Here is a 13,741-nt window from a genome sequence, read left to right on the forward strand (position 1 = left end):
CAAGAATTTCTACACTTATCTGAGTTACAAGTAGATATAATGGACAAAAGAGAGAGTGAATGCTAGGATTCATGAAGCGCAATTTTAAAGATATAATCTCAATAATCTATAAAGGCACTATTAGGATATTCCGACACATAGGAAATAGTTAAGTATAACTTGGTCTAGTGTAGAGTTAGGTAAAGTGTGTTTCTTTACTATGTACATTTGTAACTTACAATCCGACGGTCACAATATGTAGTAATCTGACGGTTCATTCTCTCCTCGGTATTATTGACACTTGATCCGTGGCTTAACACCCGATTGGTCCATGATCTCTATTTAAAGAGCATGGACGATCATTTGTAGGATAACTGTTCATGAGAGAAGATTATGTAAATTTTCTTCATTTTATTAATAAATTCCCTGAAGTGGCCGCGTTGGTTTAGGCCGTGGACTATTTCCCTCTTTGAGGGTTTTAACCATGTCAAGAATACTGGTGTATTGATCTGTGATCTGTTTGTGAGCGGCGTCCTTTGGTGTTCTGTCTGAGGAACTTACCCTGGAAATTCCTACATGGTATTAGAGCTATTTGAGGGCCGTATCTGTTGGTGATCCAAATCAGAAGCTGGTACAACTGCATTTAACTATCATTTCCTAGATTTACTGTTTCTGACCGCTTTCGGACTGAGAGAACTGCTCTATTGTGTTAGGAACATCTTTTCTAATGAGGAACCCCTTTCGTTTCACGCGAAAAGGTTTCCGGTAGCCCTAGCTACATCATTTTTAAGATTTGCAGGTATACAGTTTTTATTTGCAGTTTTAGCTATTTATCTCTCTATTTATTTCGGTTTATTCATCTCTCTGTTTTTTATTACCGGATCTATACCTTTCATTTCTGCATATGCTCTTTTCTCTGCAACTCTATGCGATCTGGGCAAATCAGAAATAGAAAGGAAGGATTTTTCTCATGCATATGCTCTTTTCCGCTGCGCCTTAGTGTGATCTCGGAAAATCAGAAACATTGAGGAAAATATTTAGTTTTCGGCAAAAGCTAACATCAAGCCATAAGCTTTGTTTTTTTTTGTATGTCCGTGTTGGGTTACTTGGTTTTTTGTTTTGTAGGAAAAAATAGCTTTTTCGAGTAAGCATGCACCTCAAAGCTTCAGTGACTAAAAAAAAAAACCCCTTCCTCTTTTCCAAAAATTACTATCCTTTTAAACTAGCTCACTTGGCCCAAAGTTACTTTATGAGAATAGAAGTCTTGAGTTCAAGTCTTTCTTTTTGTTGAGTTACTTTTTCAAAAAGCACATGTAACTTATGCTTTAAAGTTACTTTATGTAAAAGTGTTTTCACCCATTATAAAAAGTGAGTCACTTATAATTCTAAAGTCTCTTTATCTTTTATTTAAGTTATAATTTAATGGGTAGCTCATAAAGTACCATTGTAAAAGTGACTTTCACTTGTTTATAAAAGTGGGTCACATAATTTTTTTTAAAGTGAGCTAATTAGATTAAGTTTGGAAAAAGGGGGGATTTAAAAAAAAATATAACATTATCATTCACTACTGCACATTCACGCACTTCGTCGGCATCTTCAACAACTTTTCTTCAAAAAGTCATAACTAGTTCATCCGGAAGCCATTTTTAGAACCGTTTTTTTTGAATCAGCGTAATTTTTCGAGATCTTTCCATTAGAACACTTAGTTCTAGCATCTACAGGTTCAGTTTTTGTTAAAATGGAAAGTCCATGCCAAGTTATTCTTGACAACACCATCTACTTCCAATGGTGGTCCTACATTGTGGATTTACTTAGAAGTAAAGGTCTTTACAGAATAGCCACAAGCCAAGAAACTAAACCGAAAGATGAAGATAAAGCAGCCAAATGGGAAAATAGGCAAGATCAAGCACGTGGGTTGATAGGGATGTCTATTTCTCCAGACCTTAGATTCCATATCGCAGAACTTGATACCCCTAATGAAGCAATGAAACAACTCACTAAAGTTTTTGGAATTAAAAATGAAATTAGAGCCCATCAACTCGAAAATGAGTTGCTTACGTTGGACCCGAATAATTTTTCTTCCATTGAAGATTTTTTGTCGAAGTTCAAGACCCTTAGACTTCTTTTGGAAGGTGTTAAGGTTAAGAAAGAAGATGGTAGCCTTATCTATTCCATTCTTACTAAGTTGGGACCAACCTACTTTGTGTTTGCTTCCACCTTCCATTCTACTAGAGAAGCATTTATTTCTCAAGGTCAAGACTACAAGTCCCCCTCTTTTGATGCCTTTTGGTGATTCTTTAATAAGAGAACAAGGAAAACTCTTACATCATGGACTTCTTAATCTTGGAAACTCTTCTAAGAAAGCCTTAGCCCCCTAGCAACAACCAAATTTAAAGAATTCTAAGAAGCAATATCCTAAAAAGAATGGTCCTAAACCAAACAAGGGTCCTAAGCAATTTCAGTCTCAAAATGAAAAAATATTTCAACAAAATGATAAGGCAAATAAAAGCAAAGGGAAGAACACTGATAGACATTGCAACTTTTGTAATCGAGATGGCCACTTCGAATCCAAATGCTTTAAGAAGATGGAAGCCTTGGAAGCATTAATGAAGAAGCATAACATCCATTTGGAGCACTCTCTAACTTCAACTTCATCTTCAGGAATATCACTTTCTACATGTGGTTGTCAAGCATCTCGGTCTGGTTATGCACTAAATGTATCTTCTTCTTCTCATTCTCATGAGTGGCTCATTGATTCTGGAGCTTCTTATCACATGGCAAAAAACAAAGCCATGTTTTATTCTTTAAATGATTGTAACACCAAAAATATATATGTTGGTGATGATAGATCTCTTAGTGTTGTAGGGACTGGAACTATTCATCTAGACAATGGTCAATTTAATGATGTATTATGTGTTCCAACCTTATCCTGCAACCTTCTATCTGTATATTAGATAACTCATTCAGGTGAAGGTAAAATCGTTGAATTTTCACCTCATGATGTTGTAATTGAGGACCCAAGAGATCCTAGACAGATTTTAGCTACTGGCATTGCTGATGATTCTACAAGGTTGTATAAGTTTAGCAACTTTGGGTCATCAACTCTTCCCTCGATATTTGTTGCTCATAATGATGAAATGAGAAAACTTTGGCATGAGTGATTTGGTCACTTAAACTATCGCTCCCTTCAAAATCTATGTAAAGAAAATATGGTGACAGGTCTTCCTATGGTATCTTGAAAAGATGGTGTTTGTTCTGGATGTGTACTCGGAAAACATCGTCGGGATAGTTTTGAAAAACGTGCCTCTTGGCACGTCTCAACCCCTTTACAGCTTGTGCATAGTGATTTATGTGGTCCACTTCCAGTTGTTTCATTCTCTGGCTACAAGTATTTCTTAACTTTCATTGATGATTTCTCCAGACGCCCTTGGGTATACTTCTTAAAACTTAAGAGTGAAGTATTTAACATGTTTCTGGCCTTTAAGGCCTTTGTTGAATAACAATCTAGACATCAAATTCTTAAGCTAAGATTCGATAATGGCAGAGAATATGTTAACAACAAATTCGTCAACTTTTGCATTGAGAATGGAATTCAAATGCAGCATACTGTTCCATATAATCCACAACAAAATGGTGTAGCTAAAAGGAAGAATCGCACCTTAAAGGAAATGGCTAATTGTATGCTTCAATCTATAGGACTTAGTCTTAATTTATGGGCAAAAGCAATTAACCGTGCAAATTATATAGTAAATCACACTCCTACTAAGGTTTTAAAGAATATCACTCTAGAAGAAGCATGGAGCTCAATTAAACCAGATGTAAGTCACTTTCGTGTTTTTGGAAGTGAAGCATGGGCCCATATTCCAGATGAAAAACATAAAGCTTTAGAACCTAAGAGTGAAAAATGTATTTTTGTTGGATATTCTGGAGATTTCAAAGGATATAGACTTATTCCACTTAAGTCCAAAAATGTTATCATTAGAAGAGATGTAAAGTTTATTGAAAATATATCGGGCTACGAGCCTAGTTCAACTGATGGCCACCTCAATCTATTCCTTCTACTTCTGAAAATATTTCTTCTTTACGTGATGACAGTGAGGATGAAAATCCTCCCCTGCCTTCTCAGGATCCTCCTTCAGCTCCTCAGCTTCCAAAATGGGTCCATGCTACTCGAGATGCTGTAGGTGCTCTTGCAGGTGATCCTGCAGATCAACGACGTACACGTTCTTAGTTCGATAAAGCCTCTTCTTTACTGGCTCAAGCTTCAACACATTATGATCTTGACACCTTTGCAGAAGCTTCAGGCCATCTAGATTGGGACACAACTATGAATGAAGAATATCGTTCATTATTGGCAAATGATACATGGGATCTTGTTTCTCTTCCAAAGAGATGAAAACTTGTTAGATGCAAATGGGTTTACAGAACCAAGTATGGACCAGACGGAAAAGTTGATAAACATAAAGCTCGTCTTGTTGCTAAGGGTTTTTCACAAGTTGAAGGCATTGACTATACTGAAACCTTCTCCCTTGTTGCCAAAATGAACTCTATCCGCCTTGTTCTTTCCCCTGCTGCCTCTTTCAAATGGGAAGTCCATCAGATGGATGTTAAATTTGCCTTCTTGCATGGGGACTTGCATGAAAAAATCTATATGGAACAACCTATTGGCTTTGTACAAAAAGACTCTAGCCTTGTATGTTGGCTTAAGAAATCTCTTTATGGTCTCAAGCAAGCCCCTCAGGCTTGGTATGCCAAAATGGATAGCTTTCTTTTAGATACTGGCTTTTCTAGGTGTCATTCTGACAATACTGTCTACACCAAGAAAGTGGGTAAGTCTCTTATCATTCTTGTTCTTTATGTTGATGATCTTATCCTTACTGGTAGTGATCCCAACCTTATAAACCATGTGAAGTCCAGCCTTAAAAAGAAGTTTGAAATGACAGACTTAGGACACTTGCATTATTTTCTTGGTCTTCAAGTCTTGCAATCCAAGGAAGGTATTTCCCTTTCCCAGTCCAAGTATGCCTGTGATCTTCTACGCCACTTTCACATGGAAGATTGTAAGCCATCCCCTTCTCCCTTTCAGTCTGGAGCCAAACTTTCAGTCACTTGTACTTTCTCTGAAGTTGATGCTACCTTATACCGTCAGCTTGTAGGAAAACTTTTGTATCTGACCCATACCTGTCCTGACCTTTCCTTTGCTGTTGGCCTTATTGCTCGGTTTATGCAAAACCCTCATGAAAGTCAATGGAAAGAAGCTAAAAGAATACTTCATTATGTTCGAGGCACAATTCAGTTTGGGATTCATTACAGTGCATAAGCATCTCTCTATTTGTTGGTTTCACTGATTCCGATTGGGCTGGTGACCCTGATGATCGGAAGTCTACTGCAGGTTATGTCTTCACTCTTGGTTCTGGACCTATTACATGGGCTTGCAAGAAGCAAAGTACCATTTCTCTTTCTTCAGCAGAAGCAGAGTATCGTGGCGCTGTAGAAGCTAGTAAGGAAGCCCTGTGGCTTCGTCAGATCCTGTCAAAGTTTGGCTTTCAGCAGCAGCATCTGACTACACTTTGGTGTGATAATCAAAGTGATTCAACTATGCAAAGATCCAGTCCAACATCAGCGCAACAAACATATTGAACTACACATGCACTTCATCAGAAAGCTCATTCATGACCATGTTCTTAAAGTACAATATTGTTCAACTGATGATCAAGTTGCAGACATCTTTACAGAGGTTTTCAAAAAGGCGAAGTTTACTAAACTTCGATTTATGGTTGGAATTCAGGAAGTTGTCACTAAGGGGGGATAGGCTCTAATTCCTTCTTCCTTCTCCTATTGTGTCATATTTGTACGTCTTTCAATCCTATCCCAAGTTGTTCTTAAGGGGGGATGTTAGGATATTTTGACACATAGGAAATAGTTAAGTATAACTTGGTCTAGTGTAGAGTTAGGTAAAGTGTGTTTCTTTACTATGTACATTTGTAACTTACGATCCGATGGTCATGATATGTGTGATCCGATGGTTCATTGTCTCCTCGATATTACCGACACTTGATCCATGGCTTAACACCCGATTGGTCCATGATCTCTATATAAAGAGCATGGAGGGTCATTTGTAGAGAAGCTTATGTAAATTTTCTTTCTTTTATTAATAAAATGGCTAAAGTGGCCGCGTTAGCTCAGGCCGTAGACTGTTCCCTTTTTTGAGGGTTTTAACCAGTGTTGCACACATCGCGATTTAATCGCGATAAAATCGGAAAATCGCGATTTTTTCAAAATGCCGATTCAAATCGCGATTTTTATCCAAAAAATCGGCGGAAATTTTTTTTAACGATTTTTATCGAAAAAATCGCGATTTTTTAAAAAATCGCGATTTTTTCGAAAAAATCGCGATTTTTAAGGAAAAAATCGCGGGAGGCGCGGGCAGCGGGGGTTTTATATGTAAAATCGATTTTTTGTTTATTCATTCAGCAGTCCGCCGCGGAGGAGAAGGAGGAGAAGGAGAAGAAGGGAGGGAGAGGGTTGCCGTCGCTTGTGGGAGCCGATTTTAGGAGGAATCCAAGCCAAGATCGCGAATTTGTCCATAAACCAGGTATGTAGATTAATTTTTTTTTGTTTTGGTTCTCTAAAAACTTTGTTTTTCATTGTTTTTAAAGAATTTTTAGAAATTTTTCATTGATTTGGGATGGGTTATTTGTTATGACTATGAGAACCAATTTTTGATTTTTATTTTCTCATTTTCTTTAAACATTGTTTATTTTTTTTTATTTTTCATTGTTTTTTGGGTTTAGAAATTCAAATTGGGATTTTGGAAATAATTAGCTTGTAATTTTGCAAATGCTAAATTGTAATTTGTATTTACTATTTACTATTATCATTTATGTAATCCTAAATTCCTATTTCCTAATCCTTATTTTTCCATAGGTTTGCAAATTCAAAATTCAAAAACAAACATGCCAAGGAAATTGGATCCTTTCTGGGAATATGGTGACCCTAAAACTCCGAATGATAGACAAAACTTGATTTGCAAGTTGTGTGGAAAGGAAATATTCGGGGGGGTGTACAGGTTGAAGTTCCACCTTGCACAAATCCCTGGACGTGATGTGGGGCCCTGTCTAAAGACAAATGCTGAAATTATCCAAAAAGCCATGAGAGCATTGGGAGAATTAGAGCACACTAGAGACGCCAAAGAAGAACTCAAAAGGCAACTAAGAAGGTCAGTTGAAGGAAGTGGGCCAAGTGGCACAGGTTCTACTGCAGCGTCAGTCAATCCGTTTGCTGCATCATCATATTTTGTTCCTCGAACCACACCTGGTTCACAACCAACTATCGGTTCAATGATGAAAAGAACTGAAAAAGAAAAAGCTGACAAGTTGATGACAAAATTTCTCCTCTGGAGTGATATTCCTTTCAGCATTATAAGGAATAATCCATTTTTCCAACCTACTCTTGATGCTGTTGCCAGTGTTGGCCCGGGGTACAAACTCCCTTCTCTTCATGATTTCAGAGGCCGGCTTCTTCAAGATGAAAAGCGTGACTGCACCCAAAGATTGGAGGATTTTAGGGCATCATGGGCACAAACAGGATGCACTGTTATGTCAGATGGTTGGACTGACCAAAAGGGGAGAACCCTTATAAACTTCTTGGTTAGTTGTCCCTTGGGGACTATGTTTATCAAATCTGTTGATGCAACTCATCAAATCAAAGATGCAAAAAATTTATGTGATTTGCTGGATGTGTTTATTTTGGAGGTGGGTGCAGAAAATGTTGTCCAAGTCATAACGGACAACGCTGCAAATTATGTTGCTGCTGGTAGATTGCTTATGGACAGGCATCCTACTTTATTTTGGACACCTTGTGCTGCCCATTGTATTGATTTGATGTTAGAGGACATAGGGAAAATTCCCTTTGTCAAAGAGGCTGTTGACTCATCAAAAACCATCACAAAATTTATTTACAATCACACATCTGTGCTTAGCTTGATGAGAAAATGCACCAACAACAAAGAGTTGGTGTGCCCCGCCATTACACGGTTTGCGACGAGTTTCATATCTCTTCAATCCCTCTTGAATTCTATGTGGGATTTGAAGAGAATGTTTGTTTCAGAGGAGTGGCGTTCTTCGCCAATGAGCCGCAAACCAGAAGGAGAGGCCGTCTGCAGACTTGTTTCATACCAAGAAGACTTCTGGGCGGGAGTGCAGGAGGTGTGCGCTGTCACAGAACCTTTGGTAAAGGTTCTTCGGTTGGTAGATGGTGAGAAGCCCACAATGGGCTATTTGTATGAAGCCATGGATAGGGCCAAAGAAGCCATTCGGTCCTACTATGATGACAAGGGAGATGATGGGTTCCAGAGACAACTCCTTCTATGGAAGGTCATTGATGAGCGATGGAACAACACACTCCATCGTCCCATTCATGCTGCTGGCCTTTTCCTGAACCCTGCATTTTCTTATGCATGTGGGTTTAATTTTGATGTTGAGGTCGTGGAAGGATTATTAACCTGTGTCCAGAAGATGGTGAAAACTCCAGAAGAACGTATGGAGGTCTCTAGACAAATTGAGCAATATAAGTTGTCAGGTGGCACATTTGGCTTTGAGATGGCTATCAATGATAGGACGGTTAAAATCCCAGGTATTTTTTAGTTTGTAGTATGTACTTTGTAACTTTGTTTCAAATTTCATTGTTTCTTCAAATTCCATTTTTTTCTTATGTTTATTTAAAATTTTCTTTGTAATTTTGTTGTAGACGCATGGTGGAAGATGTATGGTGGCAGAGTACCCCTTTTGCAAAATCTTGCCGTGCGCATCCTCAGCCAAACATGCAGCTCCTCGGGATGTGAGCGCAATTGGAGTGTATTTGAAAAAATACACAACAAGAAGCGCAATAGGTTAACACTTAAACATTTAAAATATTGCAAATTTCCAAATAAATTTTTGAATTCATTAAAGTTTTAAACAATATTTTTTTTATAATATTAATTATTAATTTATTATTTCATGAACTTTGTACAGGTTGGAGTCCCATAGACTTAATGACATGGTCTATGTCTACTACAATCTTCGATTGTGGGTGAAACAACTAGAGAAGACACCTGATACGGAAGCCATCTCATTGGATGGGATTGACACCACTGCTGAATGGAGGGTTGAGACCGAGAGGCCTCTCATGGATCCCACTGAGGATTGGTTAGTGCAGGATGAGGGGGAGGAGGAGGGGGAGGAGGAGGAGGAGGAGGAGAGCAGGAGCAGGAGCAGGAGCAGGAGGAGGAGGAGTTGGAGGAGCAGGAGGAGGAGGTGACACCGCCTACCCGGGCTACCCGGGCTACCACTACCACCAGTAGAGGACGTGGTCTCCGTCCACCTCAGCCTCTTGTAGCTGCTACTACTAGTTCTTCAGCTTCTAGAGCACGTCAGACTCCACTGCCATTTCCACCACCACAGGCACCAGCTTCTACATCTAGAGGGAAAGAGAAAGCTGTGCCATATTCTCGCAAGAGGGGCAGAGGAAATCAATAGGATTAGACTTTCATTTTATTGTATATGACATTATGACATGATGAGATACATTATCATATTTTTTGTTGATATTTTTAGGCTGAGTTGGACTTGGGACTCAGGACTTACTATTCAGGACATGATTCAATGTTATGTGTGATTTTAGCGCTAGAAATGATATTGAACATCTTATATATTAGTTTTTTTATCATATTTATGTGTCAATGTATTTATTTTATGTTGTAGATGGTTTAGATATTAAAAAAATTGAAAAAAAATGAAAAAAAATGAATATTTTTGTGCCAAACGATTTTTTCCGATTTTTTCCCGATTTTTTCCCGATTTTAACGATTTTTCCGATTTTTTCCCGGCGCCGATTAAATCCCGATCGCGATGTGTGCAACATTGGTTTTAACCATGTCAAGAATACTGGTGTATTGATCTGTGATCTGTTTTTGAGCGGTGTCCTTTGGTGTTCTGTCTGAGGAACTTACCTTGTAAATTCCTACAGGCACATGCATTAATAAATCAATACAAATGAATTTGTGAGGAAGTATGAAATATTTCTAGCAGCTATGATTGCATGAAGTCAGAGAAGAAACATGAACATAATGGGTTTTAAACATAACATATTGTAATACTCGAAGAGGGAATCACCACCATTTCCTTGATATTCTGAAAGATCTGTATTATAAAGACATACAATTTGAAAATCATATATAGCTTTTTTAGGATTTTTGAACCTTTCTAAAGTGTTGTTTCCCCCTATTTATCTGGAGAGGGGGAGCATTGAACATTCATTAAATCAAAATATCTCCGGCCGAGTCTCAGCTGTCAGGTTGACTAGTTGTCTCGGCCAGGGATGGCTCTATGCCCAAAAGCATTACAAAATGTTAATTGCCTCATTAAAGGGCTGCACATTACAGGATAACAAATCAGTCAAGAAATCAGATGAACAATGTTAACAAAATATCTTCATGCCCATCCTTGTGATCGCTTCTTCTTCAGGTTGTAGTTTGCTCACGTTATGGCCTCCTGTGTTGCTCAACCGATTCCTATCATTTATGCCTTTACTGCTTGAACCATTCATACTTCAAAGTTGGGAGTGGGCACCATCAATTTGATGCTGCAATACTGAAGCAGAGGACCCTTGAGCAGTACTTTGTCTTCCCTCTGTATGGGGGCACCATGTTGGATCATCAAGCCTTCCTAAGCTACCAAGTCCTTGTTTAATTCTGTCAGCGTCGACCCTGGTTTCATGTCACAGAGGGAATTTCTGGATGAGCCCATGCTGAGTTTGAATGCTCCATCTTCCTTATTAAATGCCACAGCTGCTGACCCACTGCAACTTTAAAGTTCTGTACTGCCTGGTCGCGGAATTCTCATATTAGGATTTCTCACTGAAAAGCTTTTACAAGATGGGGCCTCCAGATCCACTTTAGTCCCTTTTGCTTCACGTGACCGGGTGCTATGACCAATTGCTTACTCCTTTGGGTGTTAGGGCCTTCAGACTGCCCTCTAGGGTCTTCTTGCTTTGTTACACAGAATTTCGCATGCCGATGGTTTAGAATGCTTTGCCTTTGATATCTCCCCTTGACCCTTGCGATCGCTGATTTGCGGTATTGGGCCCACCCAGGGTATCGCAATCGCAATACGGGAGAGAGTGTGAGGATGAGCGGTTTTTGAAGGGGGGCCTGAGTGGTAAGTGGTAAGTGAGGGGGGGGGGGTGCGAAATGATATGAGAGAGACACGTAGCAGCAGTGCTTGGCGGGGAAACCGCTTTTTCGGACCCCTGCCCCCCCGCTGATAAAGGGAAACATGGGGGGGGTGTGGGGGACGAAAAGGCCTGTGAGCCGTTGATCTGGCGTAGTCAATCTGGGTTGTCCGGAGATGAGGGGTGTTTATTTGATGGCCGGGGGGGGGACCCTGGGATTGATGACATCATCGGTGCCATGTGGCACCTTTTGAGTGGTGACACGTGTCACCCAGATACACTCCCATAGGACCCCTGAAAATGTCGAATCTGTGTGCCACATGTCTTCCGTACTGCCACATCATGCTAACGTTAGCTGCCATGTGTATTCATTTAGACCAATGGTATTCTTCCATGTGGACCCCTTGAAGGAGAGAGAAAAGGCACGCCTGCCTCTGGTTTTGTAACTAATTTCCTTTGTAAATCGGCATCGGCCCTCCTTTGCTGCTTTAACACTATCGGCCTATTTCCTCGCAATTCCTTAAGAATGGCTCGTTGGACTCACTGATTTGCCGATATCAGAGCTCTGTGTCGTTTGTACTTCACTTTGAAATTCGCCAATCACCGATATGTCACGCCTTGGATATTTGACTTTTTCACTCCATCGCAGTTTTGTTGTGTCCTGCCCCGCTGCTGCTACTAGGAAACTGCAATTGCGATTTGCGATCTGCTCCTGGACCTCCGATAAGCTCTTCTTCTTCGTTTTAGGGGTTCGTTTTAGGGGCAACAGATCCCCTAATCTTCACCAGGTCATATCTTCTGATCCAAATGTCCATTTTCAGACTTCTATACACCGTTGGAAAGCTCGTTTCGAGCACTATGCAATGGAGAGGGTCTGATTTGGCTTTGAGTGCTTTTGTGGCTTGGAAGATGGCTTCAAAATTCACTGTTCTCTGTCACTTTGAACAACTGAAAACTCATAATGCAGCGAGTAACAACACACATGCAGAAATCGACCCTCTCAATTCTGGAATGAGTCTCTTAGCCACTATCCCAATTTGAACAAAAACATCACCTCTACGTGTGATTTTCCTATGTGGCTTGTGGAAAAGGTAGGTGCGGCTTCTTCGCGGAACTTGGCCCTTTCAGTGGCCATGTTCCCCAATAGAACGAATCCTAGAAATTGATAACCAACCCATGTCTGTTAGTAATAACATCGATCACGAGGAATATTGCTTCAATATGACCAATCAACTTTAACAATTCATATCAGTGGCTAGATTTTTCTAACGACTATGATTTGCTACTTTTGTTGACTTTGCAGAAATCACTGGTGTATATTTTAATGAATCTAGGGTAGTCGAAATCTGGAATGATCCTCCATTAATTAACAAGCAGGTGCATCTGATAACGACCCCCTTTTACTTAAATCAATCAATAAAGCTTGATGTAGCTTAAACTCAAAGGAAACTCCTTGGTAATTTTCAGTCACGTTGACATCAAGATGCACAAAGAAATTTGTTCTGCAAGCACACCCTATATAGAGACCAAGTCAAATCTATCGCTGCATGAAAAAGACAGATTGATCAACAACTATGTCCAGATCAAGGAAACTCGTTCTCAAAGATAATTCAGGAATGAAAACGATCCATTCTCAGCATAGGCATCCAATGCAATGAACAACATCTTGCAACTTTAACCGCAACTCCAGCAATGTGCACCGTTCAAAACTCAAGGCACCAACTCTAACCAACTATACTCTACGTACTCACATTCAGTGAAGCACCACCCGCATAAGACCCACGAGTACCCGCGGTGTTGAAATTTCTAAATGTTACCCATTAGAATCCCAACTGCACTATCTGGTTTATTTCACCTACTTGTTTATTCCTTAACAAGTTATTTATTCATATAAATACTGAAAATAAACACAAATGCAGCCTTAACTCATATACAGATCAACAACTGAAATACTAGACAAACACATAAGGGAAACCGTTATTTTTGGACAATCATCCCCGAAAAAACCCAATGCGGGAAAACCGGTGCAACATTTACGAGGGTTTTATTATTATGCAGATTTCTTGAGTACAACTAGGGTGCCAAACTAGCTCACCCAACAGAGATTTTTTACGGCAGTAATACCTCTTCTCGAAAGTATATATTCAACTTCTTAGCACTAGTTTGCCCTAGGAAAATCCTTACGGCGCTTCTCCAAGGATTTGCATCATCCTTGCTAGCCTCTGCCTAGCTCTGGAACCCTCTACATCAGCTTTCTACCTCTCTGTGTCAGCTCTCTGGCCTTCTGCGTCACCCACGCAGGCCCCTCAGCCTTTGCGCAGTATCTAGCTGCCTCTGCGTGGCTCCTGCTGCCTTTGCGTAGCCTCCTCAATCACTGCGCTGGCCCTCTGGCACTATCTTTGCCTCTCTGCTATGTACTCACTGCTTCTCGCTACAACTCGGATTACTTGTTCGAATTTTCTCAGCGAACCCCGCTCCAGAAAATCGAACTGACTGATCAATCTTGGTGTATCTCCAACTGACCCTCAAGCCTCCTTTTATACTTTTCTTG

General features: G+C 39.9%; 2 protein-coding genes across 5 annotated transcripts in view; both read left to right on the top strand.

Annotated features, from left to right (window-relative positions):
- LOC149145557 (uncharacterized) overlaps nucleotides 1-13,741 on the top strand; it is a 398,828-nt gene that overhangs the window by 136,217 nt on the left and 248,870 nt on the right. The window lies entirely within an intron of this gene.
- LOC149145559 (uncharacterized) overlaps nucleotides 1-13,741 on the top strand; it is a 96,159-nt gene that overhangs the window by 1,753 nt on the left and 80,665 nt on the right. Inside the window, exons 2-4 of the mRNA XM_089448677.1 lie at nucleotides 7,734-8,613; nucleotides 8,728-8,869; nucleotides 8,994-9,253. Coding sequence (XP_089304803.1) covers nucleotides 7,734-8,613; nucleotides 8,728-8,869; nucleotides 8,994-9,253 — 1,282 coding nt within the window. The remainder of the gene's footprint in view (nucleotides 1-7,733; nucleotides 8,614-8,727; nucleotides 8,870-8,993; nucleotides 9,254-13,741) is intronic.

The sequence above is a fragment of the Pinus tabuliformis genome, chromosome X, assembly GCF_031772625.1.
Source record: "Pinus tabuliformis cultivar Carrire ecotype Pingquan chromosome X, CPIR1, whole genome shotgun sequence".
In the NCBI taxonomy this organism is placed as follows: Eukaryota; Viridiplantae; Streptophyta; class Pinopsida; order Pinales; family Pinaceae; genus Pinus; species Pinus tabuliformis.